The sequence below is a fragment of the Oncorhynchus gorbuscha genome, linkage group LG11 (assembly GCF_021184085.1).
Source record: "Oncorhynchus gorbuscha isolate QuinsamMale2020 ecotype Even-year linkage group LG11, OgorEven_v1.0, whole genome shotgun sequence".
NCBI classification, from domain to species: Eukaryota; Metazoa; Chordata; class Actinopteri; order Salmoniformes; family Salmonidae; genus Oncorhynchus; species Oncorhynchus gorbuscha.
In genome coordinates, this window is record NC_060183.1 from 27057841 (window position 1) to 27078523 (window position 20683).

General features: G+C 43.1%; 1 protein-coding gene across 1 annotated transcript in view; it reads right to left on the reverse strand.

Annotated features, from left to right (window-relative positions):
- Positions 1-12236, reverse strand: part of LOC124047744 (protein phosphatase 1 regulatory subunit 1B-like) — a 53220-nt gene extending 40984 nt beyond the window's left edge. The window contains exon 1 of the mRNA XM_046368048.1: positions 11796-12236. Within this exon, the coding sequence (XP_046224004.1) occupies positions 11796-11894 (99 nt within the window). The 5' untranslated portion in view covers positions 11895-12236. The remainder of the gene's footprint in view (positions 1-11795) is intronic.
- Positions 12237-20683: the final 8447 nt, after the last annotated feature.

Genomic DNA, 20683 nt, shown 5'->3' on the forward strand with positions numbered 1-20683 from the left:
GTACTGCCCGACGGTGAAGTGTGATTCATCACTCCAGAAAATGTTTCCATTGCTCCAGAGTTCAATGGAGCCTGCTCGCCTCCCTACCACTGAGGAAGTACAGTTCCCGCTCAGCATCACTCCAGCAGATGCTTGGCATTGCTCATGGTGATCTTAGGCCCCACCTTTTAAGTACCTAGGATAGGATAAAGAATCTGCTCGGCTAAAATATTTAGATGCAATTGTAAAGTGGTTGTTCCATTCATGAAGTCCCCGATGACCAGTTCTTGTGTCGACGTTGGCTATGAAAACCCATTCATGAAGTCCCCGATGACCAGTTCTTGTGTCGACGTTGCTTCGAGAGGCAGCTTGGAACTCTGTAGTGAGTGATGCAACCAAGGATAGGCCATTTTTACATGCTTCAGCAATCGCTGTCACATTCTGTGAGCTTGTGTTGCCTACCACTTTGCAGCTTAGCCGTTGATGATCCTAGATGTTTCCACTTCACAATAACAGCACTTACAGTTGAGAAGGGCAGCTCAAGCAGGGCAGAAAGCTTACAAAATTAATTGTTGGGAAGGTGGCATCCTATGACAGTGCCACACTGAATATCACTGAGCTCTTCAGTAAGGCCAATGTATTGCCAGTGTTTGTCTATGGAGATTGCATGGCTGTGTGCTCAATTTTATACACCTATCTGCAATAGGTGTGGATGAAATATCAAAATCTACTAATTTGAAGGTGTGTCCACATACTTTTGTATATATAGTGTATGTCTATGGATATGCCTGAGCCACTCCCCAAAATGTGATGGAGACAAGACATGCATCCTCTGATCATTGATCTTAATGACCCATATACAGAATTACCCTATAAAACAAGGGTTGTGTTCATTAGGGCACACAACGGAAAACCTTTTCAAACATTCTGCAACAGAAAATGGAAATGAGTGTTTCTAGTTGAACAAAGTCCAAGGTAGTCCCTCCCTGTTTCAGCACATTTGAACACGGTTCGTTTGGTGCCCAATGAACACGGGCCTGCATTTTAACAACCTTTTTGAAAGATTTTTTATGGATTACTTGTACATCATACAGAGGACAATATACATGTGTAAGTGATGAAAAACGGGTACGACATCGATGTTGTGTAGCCCTCCTTTTCTTGAGGCGGCGGTGGCTTGCTGTAGTCACCAATCAGCCAGAGTGGCCAGGGAGCCATTACATGAGGATGATTGATTGGGTAGATGGAATCTGGAGGGCCAGATTAGGTAACCCATGCGTCACGATGGAGAGGATCGGAGACGGTGTATAAGAGATGTAAGAACAGATTAAACTTTTATTCAAGCGACCAAGATTGTCATGAGAGGTCATGCCAGGTCGGAGACCACCGACTGAGTCCATAGTCCAAAACAAACAGTGAACATCTGTAGCCTGGTGACAGATCTGTTTGTGCTCTATAATTAACTCCTATGGTTGTTGCCAAGACTGCAAAAATATATCTGGCAGGGGATTGATTTGGATTAAAAGGGGATGGACAACCTGCCAGGAAATAACTAAGAAAACTACAAATAATGTGTTAAAAAAAAGAGGAAATAGCAAGCAAATTAACACTTTTTTCCTCGGTGCCCTGACTTTTGGGATCTGTTTGGGTTGCTGTGGCGTTCATTTGTTTGCATAAAAGTCTTATAATAACTTGTACTTATCATACTATTGAACTCCAGAAATATAGAACTTCAAAGTAATCTTCTGGCTTTGATCATAAGTAGTACAATAGGTGGCATTTCTTAAAATGCCAAAGATAATTTAATTAGGACAAGATGCTATTTGTTTCGCTTTTGCTGGTGACATTTTCCCAAAAGGGTAAAGTATAGACTCAACCCTGTACTAAAATGGAATTCTTTGGACTGCCATTTACAGTTATCATACCTCACATCGGATGAACTGATTCAATCAAGATGTGAATATAGATGTCAGAACATGAAGGTGTGCAGTAGCAAATTAAACAGGGTGGCTTTTGTTGAAACACAGTATACTGTTGTGTGTACATGTTTACTCCATTTAGATATATTTATATCATAACTTCTGCCCCTCACAGTGTTGAGAAGGACCCGCACACTCTCTCATACACTACACACTTATTTGCAATGTCGGCCTACCGGGGATCAGTGGTTTAACTGCCTTGTTCAGGGGCAGAATAACATATTTTTACCTTGTCAGCTCTGGGATTCAATCCAGCAACCTTTCGGTTACAGGCCCAACGCTCTAACCCCTAGGCTACCTGCCGCCCCAATAATGTCTCCACCCACTTGTTCACTAGTAACAACAGGTTGGCGAGCAACATGTTGAATGTATACATGATAATTACACCGGTCTGTTTCCTTTACCCCGTGTTTCTATCGTATGCTTGCGAGGCCTGTGTGAGAGAGAGAAGTGCTTGCCAATCCAATCACGCACAGAACTGTAGGCGTGCGATGTGGGTGGCGTTTACGCTAGAGGAGCTCTTATCTGTTCAGGAACACACTGTGGATGGCATCTTAACACATACATTCAAATGACAGTCGTTCATACAGTGCCTATCTGAATGTGTAATGAGCGAGTCGCGCAAATTGAGGATGAATTCGGTATTCTCTGGCTGCAATTAATGGAGTATCTCAACAATGGAATTGTTGTAGTCAGCATGACTAAATGATCATAAAATCAGAATGTTTATCGACAAACAGACTGTGGTAATCGTCTCAATGACCACACGATGACCCCTTCACGTGTTAAATATGTGTGTTCATTTCATTCATTTAAGGGTCCATATATTGTATAGCGCATATAATACTAACGTGAGCATGACATAACCCTTGACAGCGGCTTTTTCCCTCATAATCCCCTTATACGGTACATACAATCCCAACATAAAAAATCTATAGGTCTGAAGCTAAATCTATTGTCTGTAGTTTAGGGTCGGGGTCAATTCCATGTCAATCTAGAAGATTAATATCAATCCAATTCATGAATGAGAAATTTGCAAGGTGTTTTTAAATGTTATTTTGTGTCAATTGTAGACTGCGTTGTATCCACACTTGAGTGATGAATATCCTTGCCTGCAGACCAGAAGACTTGCATTAGCTCCCTAGGGTGATGCCTAGGCTTTAGCTCAGAGGACTGGCACAGACCTCACTATTCTATCATAATTTCATACACTCAAAACAAATCTACTTTTGATTTAATCTGTCCTTTTCCTCATTTGTTTTCTCCTTATTTGTTTGTCAGTCCCCAATAACCTCTCTTCTCTCTTTTATAATTTCCCACCGCCACACTATAAAGGTCATGCTTCTCTGTCTACCTCAATCCCTCTCTCCTTCCCCTCTCTCCCTCACCTCACTCCAAAATAGCAGACCACATCTCTATGCTAATGAGGTGTGGCCGTGTTTTTTCGTATAGTTGTACACAGGCCTTGGATGCTCCTCATGTGCATATTTAATACATGTAGCTTTCAGATGGGTGTTCTGTGGTTTGGAGTGTTCCCATTGAAATTCATGAAGGGACTCTTCCCAAACGTTATGGTCCATTACAGTGCCACTATACATCAGGGTTTAACCATCGTACCTCATCCTAAAAGAGGTGACCACTGCCTTTTGACATCCTTTGCGGAGTTACACAGAACACCCCATTCATATGCTAATTGTTATTCTCCACACTGGACATTGCCTCGAAAACAAACTATGTGCTAGACTCCAGATAAACAGCTCTCAAGCATTTCTGATGGGGGGGGGGGGGGGCAGAGATGCCAACAGGCAGCTAGTTGTTTTGTAAAGCCTCGGGCAATCTGAACCGTAAACAGCAGATGTGTACAAATTTTTATGTTCCGGGTGTTAGCTTAGCATTTGAGAAGGGGGAATTTCTGTTCCTGACATCATACCTAGTTAGTCATGCATGTCTACCCAATGGATTCCCCACACAGCATAGACCAAATGGAAATCTCTCACTGAACATCTGGGTGTAAATTTGTTCCGAAGATGACCCTTCGCTCAGAGCGAGAGGGCATCCAAGGAGAGGAGGAGAAGATTGGAGGAATACGTCTTCTCCCTTGACTCCCGTATGTCAAAGGTAGAACAGGATTTATTTATTCCCGTAATACTCCTAGCTGATGGTGAGAACTGGATTCTGAACGCTCTCTTAACTCTCTCTCTTCTCCAACCATTTACTCCTAACGTCACAAGTTATCCTACATTTCGATGGTGTCATCTTTGACCTTTTCCCTTTCTCTTTCTCTCCCTCCCTCTCTTTCTCTTTTGTCTCTTCAACATTTTTCGGGGACATAGTTGCCTCGTCAGTTTCTGGGCACTGAACCTGCAGCTGTCAGCTAAAGTAGCAGCAGCACCTCAGTACCCCTCTGCCCAGCTGAAAAATATGCACACAATGGAAACAAAAAGTCATGCTCGCTCAGTTATATAACTGTCTGTCAACACACTGATATTATGATGGGGTATCTAGTAGCTAGACTGCAGATACCATGGGAAGAGGGGTGGTGAAATGTGTGTATTGAGGAAGGCATTGAGTGAGTATTGTGCTCTTGGTGTAAGGTACCCTGTTGTGGGTAAACAAACTAAGACAAATATGACTTGCTTTGATTAACTCTTTTTAACTTGAACAGCTCTCTCTCCCTCTCACTAGTCTAGCACATTTCATAAAGTGTAAAATCCCACTCTAGTGAAAGACACTTGTGCATACTTGTTTGCACATGCACACACACACAGTATTGTAAAGTACTGAAGTAAAATACTTTAAATACTAATTAAGTCGTTTTTGGGGGGTACAGTGCCTTCAGAAATTATTCACACCCCTTGACTTTTTTCACATTTTGTTGTGTTACAGCCTGAATAGAAAGTGTATTAAATTGAGATGTTTGGTTACTGGCCTCCACACAATACCCCATCTAGTCAAAGTGGAATTATGTTTTTCTAAATGTTTACACATGAATAAAAAATGTCTTGAGTCAATAAGTATTCAACCCATTGTTACGGCAAGCTGAAATAAGTTCAGGAGTAAAAATGTGATTGTATAATAAGTTGCATGGACTCACTCTGCGTGCAATAATAGTTTTTAACATGATTTTTGATTGACTACCTCCTCTCTATGCCCCACACATACAGTGCATTCGGAAAGTACTCAGACCCCTTAACTTTTCCCACATTTTGTTAAGTTACAGCCTTATTCTAAAATGGATTACTTTTGAAATGGATTAAATTGTCGTTTTTTCCCCCCAGCATCAATCTACATGCAATACTACATAATGGCAAAGAAAAAACAGTTTTTTAGACAATTTTGCACATTTATTCAAAATAAAAAATGGAAATATTACATTTACATAAGTATTCAGACCCTTTTACTCGGTACGTTGTTGAAGCACCTTTGGCAGCAATTACAGCCTCAACTCTTCTTGGGTATGACGCTACAAACTTGGCACACCTGTATTTGAGGAGTTTCTCCCATTCTTCTCTGCAGATCCTCTCAAGCTCTGTTAGGTTGGATGGGGAGCGTTGCTGCACAGATATCTTCAGGTTTCTCCAGAGATGTATGATCGGGTTCAAGTCTGGGCTCTTCCTGCATTGTCTTGGCTGTGTGCCTACGGGAGTTGTCCCATAATTACATTTACATTTAAGTCATTTAGCAGACGCTCTTATCCAGAGCGACTTACAAATTGGTGCATTCACCTTATGACATCCAGTGGAACAGCCACTTTACAATAGTGCATCTAAATATTTTAAGGGGGGTGAGAAGGATTACTTTATCCTATCCTAGGTATTCCTTAAAGAGGTGGGGTTTCAGATGTCTCCGGAAGGTGGTGATTGACTCCGCTGTCCTGGCGTCGTGAGGGAGTTTGTTCCACCATTGGGGAGCCAGAGCAGCGAACAGTTTTGACTGGGCTGAGCGGGAACTGTACTTCCTCAGTGGTAGGGAGGCGAGCAGGCCAGAGGTGGATGAACGCAGTGCCCTTATTTGGGTGTAGGGCCTGATCAGAGCCTGGAGGTACTGAGGTGCCGTTCCCCTCACAGCTCCGTAGGCAAGCACCATGGTCTTGTAGCGGATGCGAGCTTCAACTGGAAGCCAGTGGAGAGAGCGGAGGAGCGGGGTGACGTGAGAGAACTTGGGAAGGTTGAACACTAGACGGGCTGCGGCGTTCTGGATGAGTTGTAGGGGTTTAATGGCACAGGCAGGGAGCCCAGCCAACAGCGAGTTGCAGTAATCCAGACGGGAGATGACAAGTGCCTGGATTAGGACCTGCGCCGCTTCCTGTGTGAGGCAGGGTCGTACTCTGCGGATGTTGTAGAGCATGAACCTACAGGAACGGGCCACCGCATAATCATGGTCTCTAAACCTTCAAGCTGCATACTGGACCCTATTCCAACTAAACTACTGAAAGAGCTGCTTCCTGTGCTTGGCCCTCCTATGTTGAACATAATAAACGGCTCTCTATCCACTAGATGTGTACCAAACTCATTAAAAGTGGCAGTAATAAAGCCTCTCTTGAAAAAGCCAAACCTTGACCCAGAAAATATAAAAAACTATCGGCCTATATGAAATCTTCCATTCCTCTCAACATTTTTAGAAAAGGCTGTTGCGCAGCAACTCACTGCCTTCCTGAAGACAAACAATGTATACGAAATGCTTCAGTCTGGTTTTAGACCCCATCATAGCACTGAGACTGCAATTGTGAAGGTGGTAAATGACCTTTTAATGGCATCAGACCGAGGCTCTGCATCTGTCCTCGTGCTCCTAGACCTTAGTGCTGCTTTTGATACCATCGATCACCACATTCTTTTGGAGAGATTGGAAACACAAATTGGTCTACACGGACAAATTCTGGCCTGGTTAGATCTTATCTGTCGGAAAGATATCAGTTTGTCTCTGTGAATGGCTTGTCCTCTGAGAAATCAACTGTAAATTTCGGTGTTCCTCAAGGTTCCGTTTTAGGACCACTATTGTTTTCACTATATATTTATCCTCTTGGGGTTGTCATTCGAAAACATAATGTTAACTTTCACTGCTATGCGGATGACACACATTTCAATGAAACATGGTGAAACCCCAAAATTGCCCTCGCTAGAAGCATGTGTTTCAGACATAATGAAGTTGATGGCTGCAAACTTTCTACTTTTAAACTCGGACAAAACAGAGATGCTTGTTTTAGGTCCCAAGAAACAAAGAGATCTTCTGTTGAATCTGACAATTGACTTTTGACGAACATATGAAGACTGTTTCAAGGACAGCTTTTTCCATCTACGTAACATTGCAAAAATCAGAAACTTTCTGTCCAAAAATGATGCAGAAAAATGTATCCATGCTTTTGTTACTTCTAGGTTAGACTACTGCAATGCTCTACTTTCCGGCTACCCGGATAAAGCACTAAATAAACTTCAGTTAGTGCTAAATACGGCTGCTGGAATCCTGACTAGAACCAACATTTTTTATCATATTACTCCAGTGCTAGCCTCCCTACACTGGCTTCCTGTCAAGGCAAGGGCTGATTTCAAAGTTTTACTGCTAACCTACAAAGCATTACATGGGCTTGCTCCTACCTATCTCTCTGATTTGGTCCTGCAGTACATACCTACACACAAGCTACGGTCACAAGACGCAGGCCTCCTAATTGTCTAGAATTGTCTAGAATTTCTAAGCAAACAGCTGGAGGCAGGGCTTTCTCCTATAGAGCTCCATTTTTATTTAATGGTCTGCATACCTTTGTGAGAGACGCAAACTCGGTCTCAACCTTTAAGTCTTTCCTGAAGACTCATCTCTTCAGTGGGTCATATGATTGAGTGTAGTCTGGCCCAGGAGTGTGAAGGTGAACGGAAAGGCTCTGAAGCAACGAACCGCCGCCGGTTCCCCTCTTTCCACTGGGATTCTCTGCCTCTAACCCTATTACAGGGGCTGAGTCACTGGCTTACTGGTGCTCTTTCATGCCGTCCCTAGGAGGGGTGCGTCACTTGAGTGGGTTGAGTCACTGATGTGATCTTCCTGTCTGGGTTGGCGCCCCCCCTTGGGTTGTGCCGTGGTGGAGATCTTTGTGGGCTATACTAGGCCTTGTCTCAGGATGGTAAGTTGGTGGTTGAAGATATCTCTCTAGTGGTGTGGGGGCTGTGCTTTGGCAAAGTGAGTGGGGTTATATCCTTCCTGTTTGGCCCTGTCCGGGTGTATCATCGGATGGGGCCATAGTGTCTCCTGACCCTTCCTGTCTCAGCTTCCAGTATTTATGTTGCAGTAGTTTATGTGTCGGGGGGCTAGGGTCAGTTTGTTATATCTGGAGTACTTCTCCTGTCTTATCCAGTGTCCTGTGTGAATTTATGTATGCTCTCTCTAATTCTATCTTTCTCTCTTTCTTTCTCTCTCTTGGAGGACCTGAGCCCTAGGACCATGCCTCAGGACTTCCTGGCATGATGACTCCTTGCTGTACCCAGTCCACCTGGCCGTGCTGCTGCTCCAGTTTCAACTGTTCTGCCTGCGGCTATAGAATCCTGACCTGTTCACCGGACGTGCTACCTGTCCCAGACCTATTATTTGACCATGCTGGTCATTTATAAACATTTGAACATCTTGGCCATGTTCTGTTATCATCTCCACCCGGCACAGCCAGAAGAGGACTGGTCACCCCTCATAGCCTGGTTCCTCTCTAGGTTTCTTCCTAGGTTTTGGCCTTTCTAGGGAGTTTTTCATTGCCAACGTGCTTCAACACCTGCATTGCTTGCTGTTTGGGGTTTTAGGCTGGGTTTCTGTACAGCACTTTGAGATATCATTTGATGTACGAAGGACTATATAAATAAATTTGATTTGATTTGTCCTGTTGGAAGGTGAACCTTCTCCCCAAGCGCTCTGGAGCAGGTTTTCATCAAGCATCTCTCTGTACTTTGCTCTGTTCATCTTTCCTTCAATCCTGACGAGACTTCCAGTCCCTGCCGCTCAAAAATCTCCACAGCATGATGCTGCCACCATCATGATCACAGTAGGGATGGTGCCAGATTTCCTCCAGATGTGATAATTGGCATTCAAGCCAAAGAGTTCACTCTTGGTTTCATTAGACCAGAGTATCTTGTTTTTCATGGTCTGAGAGTCCTTTAGGTGCCTTTTGGCAAACTCTAAATGGGCTGTCTTCGGCCTTTTACTGAGGAGTGGCTTCCATCTGGCCACTCTACCATAAAGGCCTGATTGATGGAGTGCTGCAGAGATGGTTGTCCTTCTGGAAGGATCTCCACAGAAGAAGCTGGAGCTCTGTCAGAGTGACCATCGGGTTCTTGATAACCTCCCTGACCAAGGCCCTTCTCCTCCAATTGCTCAGTTTGGCCAGGCGGACAGCCCTAGGAAGAGTCTTGGTGGTTCCAAACTTCTCCCATTTAAGTATGATGGAGGCCACTGTGTTCTTGGGGACCTTCAATACTGCAGACATTTTTTGGTACCCTTCCCCAGATCTGCGCCTCGACACAATCCTGTCTCGGAGCTCTACGGACAATTCCTTAAACCTAATGCCCTGGTTTTTTCTCTGACATGCACTGTCAACTGTGGGACCTTATATAGACAGGTGTGTACCTTTCCAAAATGTATGTGTTATGGCTTTACTCCCCCTGCTATATTGTGGATAAAGAGTTGCCTGTCTAACAGAACACAGAGGATGTTCTTTAATGGAAGCCTCTCCAACATAATCCAGGTAGAATCAGGAATTCCCCAGGGCAGCTGTCTAGGGCCCTTTGATTTTTTCAATCTTTACTAATGACATGCCACTTGTTTTGATTAAAGCCAGTGTGTCTATGTATGCGGATAACTCAACCCTATACACATCAGCTACTACAGTGACTGAAATAGCTGCAACACTTAACAAAGAGCTGCAGATAGTTTCAGAGTGGGTGACAAGGAATAAGTTAATCCTAAATATTTCTTCAACTAATAGCATTGTATTTAAGACAAATCATTCACTAAACCCTAAACCCTAAACCTCAACTAAATCTTGTAATAAATCATGTGGAAAGTGAGCACGTTGAGGTGACTAAACTGCTTGGAGTAACCCTGGATTGTAAATTGTCATCTGTAATAAATACAAATACAAATGTCCAATTCATTGAATTTCCCGCAGCTAGACTCCAATCAAATTGTAGAAACATCTCAAGGATGATCAATGGAAACAGGATGCACCTGAGCTCAATTTTGAGTCTCATAGCAAAGGGTCTGAATACTTATGTAAAGAAGCTATTTATTGTTTTAATACATTTGCAAACATTTGAATATACTTTTAATCATGGTGAAGCTATTAATTAATATTGTTCAATACAACCAGTCACTACAAATATATGGGTGTCCTTCCTAACTCAGTTGCCGGAGAGGAAGGAAACCACTCAGGGATTTAACCATGAGGCCAATGGTGACTTTAAAAAACAGTTACAGAGTTTAATGGCTGCGACAGCAGAAAACTGAGGATCGATTAACAATATTGCAGTTACTCCACAATACTAACCTAATTGACAGTGAAAAGAAGGAAGCTTGTACAGAATAAAAATATTCCAAAACATGCATCCTGTTTGCAACAAGTCACTTAAGTAATACCGCGCATAATGTAGCAAAGCAATTCACTTTTGGTCCTGAATACAAAGTATTATGTTTGGAGCAAATCCAATACAACACATTACTGAGTACCACTCTCCATATTTTCAAGCATAGTGTTGGCTGCATCATGGTATAAGTATGCTTGTAATCGTGAAGAATTGTTGATTTTTTTCAGAATAAAAAAAGTAACGGAATGGAGCTGAGCATAGGCAAAATCCTAGAGGAAAATCTGGTTCAGTCTGCTTTCCACCAGACACTGGGAGATGAATTCACCTTTCAGCAGGACAATAACCTTAAACACAAGGCCAGATATACACTGGAGTTTCATAAAAAGACGACATTGAATCTTCCTGAGTGGCTTAGATCCTAACATGTATTGTGTGAATACTTACATAAATTACATATTCCTCTATTTCATTTTTAATAAATTTGCAAAATTTCTAAAACATGTTTTCACTTTGCCATTATGGGGAATTGTGTGTAGATGGGTGAGAATAAAATATATTTAATAAATGTTCAATTCAGGCTGTAACACAACAAAATCAAGGGGTCAAGGAGTAGGAATTCCTACTCAAGGCACTATATCTTAACTTTACTATTTTTATTTTAGAAAATGTTTACTTATACTTCACTACAGTCCTAAAGAAAATAATGTACTTTTTACTGCATACATTTTCACAGACATCCAAAAGTACTCGTTACAGGAAAATGGTCCAATTCACACACTTATCAAGAGGACATCCCTTGTTATTCCTACCGCCTCTGATCTTACGGACTCTAAACACAAATGATTCATTTTTAAATTATGCTGAGTGTTGGAGTGTGCCCCTGGGTATCCGTTTTTTGTTTTTAAACATGACAATTGTACCATCTGGTTTGCTTAATCTAAGGAATGTGAAATTTCTTTTACTTCTGATACTTAAGTATAACTGAGTAATTACATTTACTTTTGATGCTCAAGTAGGCTATGTTAAAAACCAAATACTTTTAGACTTTTCCTCAAGTTGCATTTCACTGGGTGACTTTCACTTTTACTTCTATTACGGTATCTTTAATTGAATTAAGTATGACAATTGGGTACTTTTTCCCCTCACACACACACACACACACACACACACACACACACACACACACACACACACACACACACACACACACACACACACACACACACACACACACACACACACACACACACACACACACACACACACACACACACACACACACACTCACCATCTCCACCTGTCGCGGGTCCAGCTGAAGGGGCACAGCGGACGGGACTGAGAACTGGATCTTGGTTTTCCTCTCCTTGTCCTTGGCATCTGCGTCCATCTCTGCAGGCAGCACCGGGTCTTTTGCAGCTCTGACAGTCTGACCGTTTCGACAAGGAGCCAAGCCACAGATGGCAAAGGTAGAACAACTTGGATGGCTGCTCGCTTGTTCACTCCACTGGCAATTCACTGAAGCCTGATGGTATCCCTTGAGAAAACAAACGCAGGACTGCAAGTTAAATTGATCTCATTGACCATGCACTGGGCTTTGACTTTGAATTTTCCCTCCTCTCTCCTCTGCAACCGTTTTTCTCTTTTATTTGGGCGTGTGGTCTTTGGTGCTCCTTCTTTCGCGCTCCTTCCTGACTCGTGCTCACACGCTCTCTCTATTTGTCTGCCTGTGTTGAGGCTGTCAACTAGGTCTGCCTCTCTGTGAGTGGTTGGAGAGAGAGAGGTGGGGGGGAATTGAGTGTGTGAGTGCGCGATGTTGAACTGAAGATGATTGGAGCTCAGTATAAAACATAATCTCGCCATGTGCTGCTGTAGTGTTTTGTGTCCTTGACCCTTGCTATTCAGTCTGTGTCTGTGTGTGTGTGTGTGCGTGTGAGCATGTGCGTTGCTCTGCGTGTATGTGCGTGTGTGCGTGTGTGTGCGTGTGTGTGCTGGAAAAGATGCATGTACTGTAGTGACGTAGGGAAAAAACAAGCTTACACGGCATATCTGATGAGGACCGTTAATGAAATACTAAAGTCAAAACACCACCTCAGTAATGTATCAAAAGTCCAACTTAAAAACTCTTCAGGAAACTAAACGTACATTGAGCCTGTCACTGAATGACTAAGTTAAAATCCTGATACTGTTCAACATGCTACAGAATAACAGAATGTTGCCACTGGCTGATACAACATTGATGGAATTAGATTTAGTCTAAAGGTTTGAAATGTTCACATTGCATGCATGTTGTGATCATGAAAATGTGAGCAGGGCACCTCAAACAAACCCTAGTCAATACATAAACCAATCATTTTATTCAGTTTTAAATCTTCATTGTCTTTTTTCAACCTTCATCATTGCATTTCAAGAAAAGCTTGGACAAAATCCCTTATACACACAGCGTAGTAATAAAAAACATGGAATTGCAAAGGAAAAACCTATTGCCATGGCAACTATTACTGTACACACTGTGTTGTGTATTAGTGTTACAGCGGCCAGTCCTAGTGCCCAGAGGGAGAGATGGAGGGAGGGAGGAAGGGAGAGAGGGCGGGGGTGGAAAGGAGAGAGGGAGGGAATGGGGAAAACAGGGAGGGATGTATAGGACACAGGGCGAAAGGATTGGAGGGCAGGTTGTGAGAGGGAGAACGGAAGGAGGAGGAGAGGAATCACAGCTCACATGTAAACACAAACAGCTGTGTGCAGTTGGAGTGGCCTCGCCCTGTCTGTCTGTCTGTCTGTCTGTTTGTCTGTCTGTCTGTCTGTGTCTGTCTGTCTGAGCCTAGTGCCAGCCGGAGCTGGACAGGGCAGGGGGTCAGCAGGGCACTGGGCTGCTTACTGACGAGCAGCACTAGCTACACATAAAGTGAGTGAGGGAGGGAGTGGGAGGGAGGGACAGAGAGGTAAATGGAGGGAGGGAGGTTGAGAGTAGAAGAGAGAAGCAGGAAGGAGGGAGGAAAGAGAGGGGTGAAGAGAGGGAGGGATGGATGCAAAAAGGGAAAGAGGTGAAAAAATAAATGAGGGGGAGAGTGAGAGGGTGAGTGGGTGAGAGAGAAATAGTAATTATATGGGGGAGGAGTGATACATTGTTAATACACTTGTAATTTAATGCAAATTAAAGCAGAATCTAGTGTTTTGACCTGCACTACATGCAGATAAATCACACGGGTAAAGATGCAGATGTGAACAGTTCTTTGCTGGTGGAGGCTCCACCTGGGAAAAAGGGTGTGAACACAGCCATTGGACTTAACTGGGGCACCAGAGACTCCAAGAATGCACAATACTGTATTATTCTATCTGCAGTTTTCGGCTTCATTCGCTATAGGCTCTGATCAAAAGTAATGCACTATGTAGGGGATAGGGCTCCATTTGGGACATAGCCATCTTCTGCATCTCTACCAACGGCAGGTGATGGTAGCTGGGAGCAGCCTTCTGGTTGCCAGTTCACCTAACAGTACTATAATATAATAATAATAAATAATATATGCCATTTAGCAGACGCTTTTATCCAAAGCGACTTACAGTCATGTGTGCATACATTCTACGTATGGGTGGTCCCGGGGATCGAACCCACAGGCCCGGGATTCAAACTACTCCCATGGGATTGAGATGCACCGAACGGACTGCCATGGGAAAAACTGAAGGATTTGAGAGGATCGTGAAGCTATGCTACTGTAATATAGATGGCGCCCTCTACCTTTCAAGAGTAGAGGTTTTCCATTTGCATAACTAAGATTGGCACAACACACATGCCAGGGCCAGGGGGGGGGGGGGGTGTACACCCAAACAATATGTAATAAGCATGCACACACACACACACACACACACAACCCCCTCCCCCCCTCCCTCCAAATAGCCCCTCCCCCCACCCTCCTCCCTTAACCCACACCCAGGATATGACATAAGCTGATAAGAGCAGGCACCGAGGTTAACGTGGGGGCACGATGAGCAGGTCTCTCTCATCACTCTAAACTAATGGCCAAATACAGAGATTACCCCACTGCTGCCACTGCTCCTCCTCCTCTGTCAGTCCTGTGATTATGAATAGGTTGCGTCCCAAATGGCACCCTATTCCCCATGAAGTGTTCTACTTCTGACCAGGTCCCATAGGGCTCAAGTCAAATTCAGTGCACTACATAGGGAATGGGGTGCCATTTGGGATGCGACCATGGTGATCTTCACAGATTCACAGACTCTGCTGAATGAGGACAGGAGAGGAGAGAGGCCACAAATTGATGGGATTAATCCACAGAGAGAAGGGGGGGATAGGGAGAGATGGCGAGAGATGGAAAGGGGGTGAAAGATAAGGGTTGGGAAAGAGAGAGGGAGAGAGAGAGAGAGAGAGAGAGAGAGAGAGAGAGAGAGAGAGAGAGAGAGAGAGAGAGAGAGAGAGAGAGAGAGAGAGAGAGCAGAGAGAGAGAGAGAGAGAGAGAGAGAGAGAGAGAGAGAGAGAGAGAGAGAGAGAGAGAGAGAGAGAGAGAGAGAGAGAGAGAGGAGAGAGAGAGAGAGAACAATGTTTAAAAATCATGTGTTCGGTTTGTGTTTATGAACATTTAGGCCTATACAATTCACCATGCAGAAAAATTGAACCGCTGTTAGTCATGGTCATGGTTGGGTTCAATTTTATTTCAATTCAGTCAATTCATGAAATAAACCGAAATTCCAATTCCAATTATCCTCAATGCTTCTGTATGAGAAAAATGTGGAATTGCAATTTCAGTTAACCCCAAACCTGGTGGTGGTGGTATCAACCAGTCTTGTTGCCAATGTAAAAAGGGCCTTGCAGTGATGGGTGTGTTGGTATACTACTAAAGTACCTGTATACGACCACTAGATGTCACCCATGCATCATATACAGAGTCAGTGCTCAAATGTGCTGATTTAAACACTGAGTGTACAAAACATTAAGAACACCTGCTCTTTCCACGACATAGAACGAACTGGTGAATCCGGGTGAAAGCTATTATCCCTTATTGATGTCACTTGTTAAATCCACTTCAATCAGTGTAAATGAAGGGGAGACAGGTTAAATAAGTATTTTTAAGCCTTGAGACAATTGAGACGTGGATTGTGTACCTGTGCCATTCAGAGGGTGAATGGGCAAGGCAAAACATTTAAGTGCCTTTGAACGGGGTATGGTCGTAGGTGCCAGGCGCACCGGTTTGTGTCAAGAACTGCAACGCTGCTGGGTTTTTCACACTCTACAGTTTCCAGGTGTGTATCAAGAATGGTCCACCACCCAAAGGACATCCAGCCAACTTTATATAACTGTGGGATAGCATTGGAGTCAACATGGGCCAGCATCCCTGTGGAACGGTTTTGACACCTTGTAGACCCCATGCTCTGACGAATTGTGACTGTTTTGAGGGCTAAAGGGGAGGGGCTCTGCAACTCAATATTAGGAAGGTGTTCTTAATGTTTGGTGTTCACTCAGTGAACACCAACTGGCATATTACACTTTAATGCATTCATAGGCTATTAGAGTGATAGGCTATTAGCACCACATACAGTTGAAGTCAGAAGTGTACATACACTTAGATTGCATTCATTAAAAGTCTACACATTTCTTGTTAACAATATATCGTTTTGGCAAGTCATTTAAGACATCCACTTTGTGCATGACACAAGTCATTTTTCCAACAATTGTTTACAGACAGATTATTTCACTTACAATTCACTGTATCACAATTCCAGTGGGTCAGAAGTTTGCATACACTAAGTTGACTGTGCCTTTAAACAGCTCTGAAAATTCCAGAAAATTATGTCATGGCTTTAGAAGCTTCAATTGGAGGTGTACCTGTGGATGTATTTCCAGGCCTACCTTCAAACTCAGTGCCTCTGCTTAACATCATGGAAAAATCAAAAGAAATCAGCCAAGACCTCAGAAAAAAAATTGGAGACATCCACAAGTCTGGTTCATCTTCGGGAGCAATTTCCAAATGCCTGAAGGTACCACGTTCATCTGTACAAACAATAGTACGCAAGTATAAACACCATGGGACCATGCAGCCGTCATACCACTCAGGAAGAAGACGTGTTCTGTCTCCTAGAGATGAACACACTTTGGTGCGAAAAGTGCAAATCAATCCCAGAACAACAGCAAAGGACCTTGTGAAGATGCTGGAGGAAACAGGTTCAAAAGTATCTATATCCACAAGAAAACGAGTCCTATATCGACATAACCTGAAAGGCCGCTCAGCAAAGAAGAAGCCACTGCTCCAAAACCGCCATAAAAAAGCCAGACTACGGTTTGCAACTGCACATGGGGACAAAGATTGTACTTTTTGGAAAATGTCCTCTGGTCTGATGAAACAAAAACATAACTATTTGGCCATAATGACCATTGTTACATTTGGAGGGAAAATGGGGGAGGCTTGCAAGCCGAAGAACACCATCCCAACCGTGAAACACAGGGATGGGAGCATCCTGTTTTGGTGGTTCTTTGCTGCAGGAGGGACTGGTGCACTTCACAAAATAGATGGCATCATGAGGTAGGAAAATTATGTGGATATTTTGAAGCAACATCTCAAGACATCAGTTAAAGCTTGGTTGCAAATGGTTCATACAAAATGGACAATGACTCCAAGCATACTTCCAAAGTTGTGGAAAATGGCTTAAGGGCAACAAAGTCAAGGTATTAGAGTGGCCTTCACAAAGCCCCGACCTCATCCTATAGAAAATTTGAGGGCAGAACTGAAAAAGCGTGTGAAAGAAAGGAGGCCTACAAACCTGACTCAGTTACACCAGCTCTGTCAGGAGGAATGGGCCACAATTCACCCAACATATTGTGGGAAGCTTGTGGAAGGCTACCCAAAACATTTGACCCAAGTTAAACCATTTAAAGGCAATGCTACTAAATACTAATTGAGTGTATGTATACTTCTTGAACTACTGGGAATGTGATGAAAGAAATCAAATCTGAAATAAATCATTCTCTCTATTATTATTCTGACATTTCACATTCTTAAAATAAAGTGGTGGTCGTAACTGATCTTAAACAGGGAATTTTTACTAGGATGTAATGTCAGGAATTGTGAAAAACGGAGTTTAAATGTATTTGGCTAGGGTGTACGTAAACTTCCGACATCAACTGTATCTTATTTTAGCGTTGGTGATAATGGGTTTGCAGGATAGGTTCTCAACTAGGGGGCCTAGGATCACAAGAAGTCCTAAGGGAGCTTTCAGGTGGTCTCTGAAAAGCCAGGTAGAAAACTAACAAGCAGAAAATAACAGCAAGTAAGCCTGAAATATCTCACATTTGATAGGAGAGTACTGTTTACTGTTTACTGTTTACTGTGGTCCTTCTGTAGCTCAGTTGGTAGAGCATGGCGCTTGTAACGCCAGGGTAGTGGGTTCGATCCCCGGGACCACCCATACGTAGAATGTATGCACACATGACTGTAAGTTGCTTTGGATAAAAGCGTCTGCTAAATGGCATATATTATTATATTATTATATTTATTTATATTGTTTAACAGGTATAACCAAATTAAAAGCAATGTTCATTTTGATATTTTGAGGATTGACAACGAATACCGATCACAATTTACTCTTACATAAAAATGTCATCTCTGAAGTAGGGGTTCCCCAGATTTTCTGAAAGCATTTTATGAGGGCCTCGGAACAGAAAAGGTTGAGAACCACCTGCCAAGAGGTTAACCGTTGGACTAGTAACCGGAAGGTTGCATGTTCAATCCCCCGAGCTGAGAAGGTACAAATCTGTCGTTCTGCCCCTGAACAGGCAGCTAACCCACTGTTCCTAGGCCGTCATTGAAAATAAGAATTTGTTCTTACTGACTTGCCTAGTTAAATAAATGTAAAATAAAACATTTTTATAAATTAAAGGACCGAGCTTAAAAGCTGAACTCTGGGAACCTGAGGGCTGCTGGTCTCAGATACCATGTACCATCTCCTGCCGTGGTGGACTTGAGCAAGGCACTTAAGCACTGAAACTGCTCTACATCCTTGAGTGCTGCTCTGTAGCTGACCCTGTGCCACCCCATGCGTGAATATTTGAGGAGGTTTGGTTATGCAGAAGACACATTTCTGTTTCTCAAATGGACAAGGAAGTATATATTCTATTCTTTTCTATTTTATTCTAAGAAAAAGTATACTAAAGCTGGCAGACGCAGAGTAATCCACTTTTGGGCAGACACCCCCCCCCCCCCACACACACACACACAATAACAACCAGCAGAAATTGCCTAGAGGTGAATTGCACCTTGGTCATACCAGCATCTTTGCCATCTATTTAACTTTGCTCCCATCTTGCCCAAAACATAGGCTATAACTAAACTTAGTTCAGAATAGTGACAAATTCTTCATGAGGTATTTCAATATTCAGCGTCATCTGTTGTAATGGTAATGTAATAAAGCAAAAAAGGAAGGTGTTTGGAACTTACAGGCAGACAGGTCTGGAGGACCTACAAAGAGATAACCCAATAAAAACGCAAGTATTGTAGACCCTTAGACATCCATGGTCATCAAGAGCCGGAGTCATTTCCTGCAGGACATGAATCTCTACCAGGACAGATATAGGCCTACCCCAAGTACCTAAAACAAGCATTCATCGTTTCATTTGATTTGAGTTATTTAGCCAGGATGGTCCACTCAGTAACAATTGCCACTGTTTCCCAGGGAGTCCTGGAGCATAAGAAATGCTCACTAGTCATAAAAGACGATCAAGCTTGATTTCGCTTTATTTGGTTCTTTCCCCATTGAAGAGTATAGATAGATTAACAACATGTCACTTGTTTTCCATACTTAGTGATTCCTGCCAAAACCAGCATCTGGACCTAGACACACTGCTGTGGACAGGTTTCTCATTTTCTTTTCTTTTTTGCTCTGGAACTCCCAGCCTTGTGGTCTGCAGTACTGCTCTATGTCCTTATTGTCTGGTCGTTAATTGATTGATCGAATGTCTTTGATTGTCCAGGGTCCACTCACCTGGTTTCCCATACAGGCCTGTATCAGTCCCACAATAGAGGGGAAGATTTAAAACCAGCAGTGCTGTGGTCCTCAAAGCCTGTATCTGAAAATGTTTGACAATAGCTATAAACCAGATCATTTTGGCATTCATATGATTTCCTTTGAAAATATTTCATGTCAACATTAGCGTAGCACTTCCTGAGTGTCCTGCATTGATGCTTCTTATGTATTATGCTCTGTGACATGCTATCATGAAAAGTATATAGGCCATGGCTAATACAACACAGCATATACAGTATTATCACATTGAAATGAATAGAGCTATTGTTGCATTGTTTTTTCACTCACTACGCCATGCATGCTGCCACATATTGGACACCTGGGTCCGCATGTCTCCCTCCCCAATTCAAGATGGATGCCCTGCCCGGTTCAGAGTTTGAACGATCACAAAGAATGCGTGGCTATTGAAGATCTTAATCTTTTCTCAATATATATTCTTCAAATGAACTGCATTGGCGATGAGAAATTAAAGCCACACATCAGTCTCTAAGTGCCCTGTCATTGAGTGACAACGCTGACAGAATGGTCGACTTCTCGCTCTATCTTGGCTCAGTCTTCTTTTTGCCCCTCTTTCATTCCACCTTGTCCTCCATCTGCACTCTGGTGAGTCTGTCCGTGTCACCTTGGGCACCACCCATCAGTATCCATGCCCACTAGCCCTGCCAGGCGTGTGGGTATCTCTAAGCTAGGGGGCTCTCTCAGAGCACAGCCCTGATTATCTTGGTTCAATTGAGTTCAATTAAGTAATTGTACCTTGGTGGTCAATATGGTTTACTCTTTGGTTTGGTGTTCAATTCACATTGATTCTATATTTTATCTGACTTTAAGAAGCAGTGATATATAACATCCCTGTTATTTAGCCTAAATGCATAGCTAGGCCTAAATAGATTCATAAATGGGTGTCCATTGTTATGCTGTGATATAAGTGAAATCGGTCTTCAAAACGACATCAAACGAGAACATTTCCTTCCTTCTCTCTCTCCGTTTTTGTTACTCTCTTTCTCCTTCCATTTTCATTGCCTCTCCTTCTCTTTCTGGCTGTGTGAGCGCGAGCGCAGTGACAGATGGCGAATCCCTCTTCCCTCGGGAATGCAATCTCTGTGAATGCGGGCGCATGTCAATCACCCGCGCTCATGTGATGGCTCTTGCCAA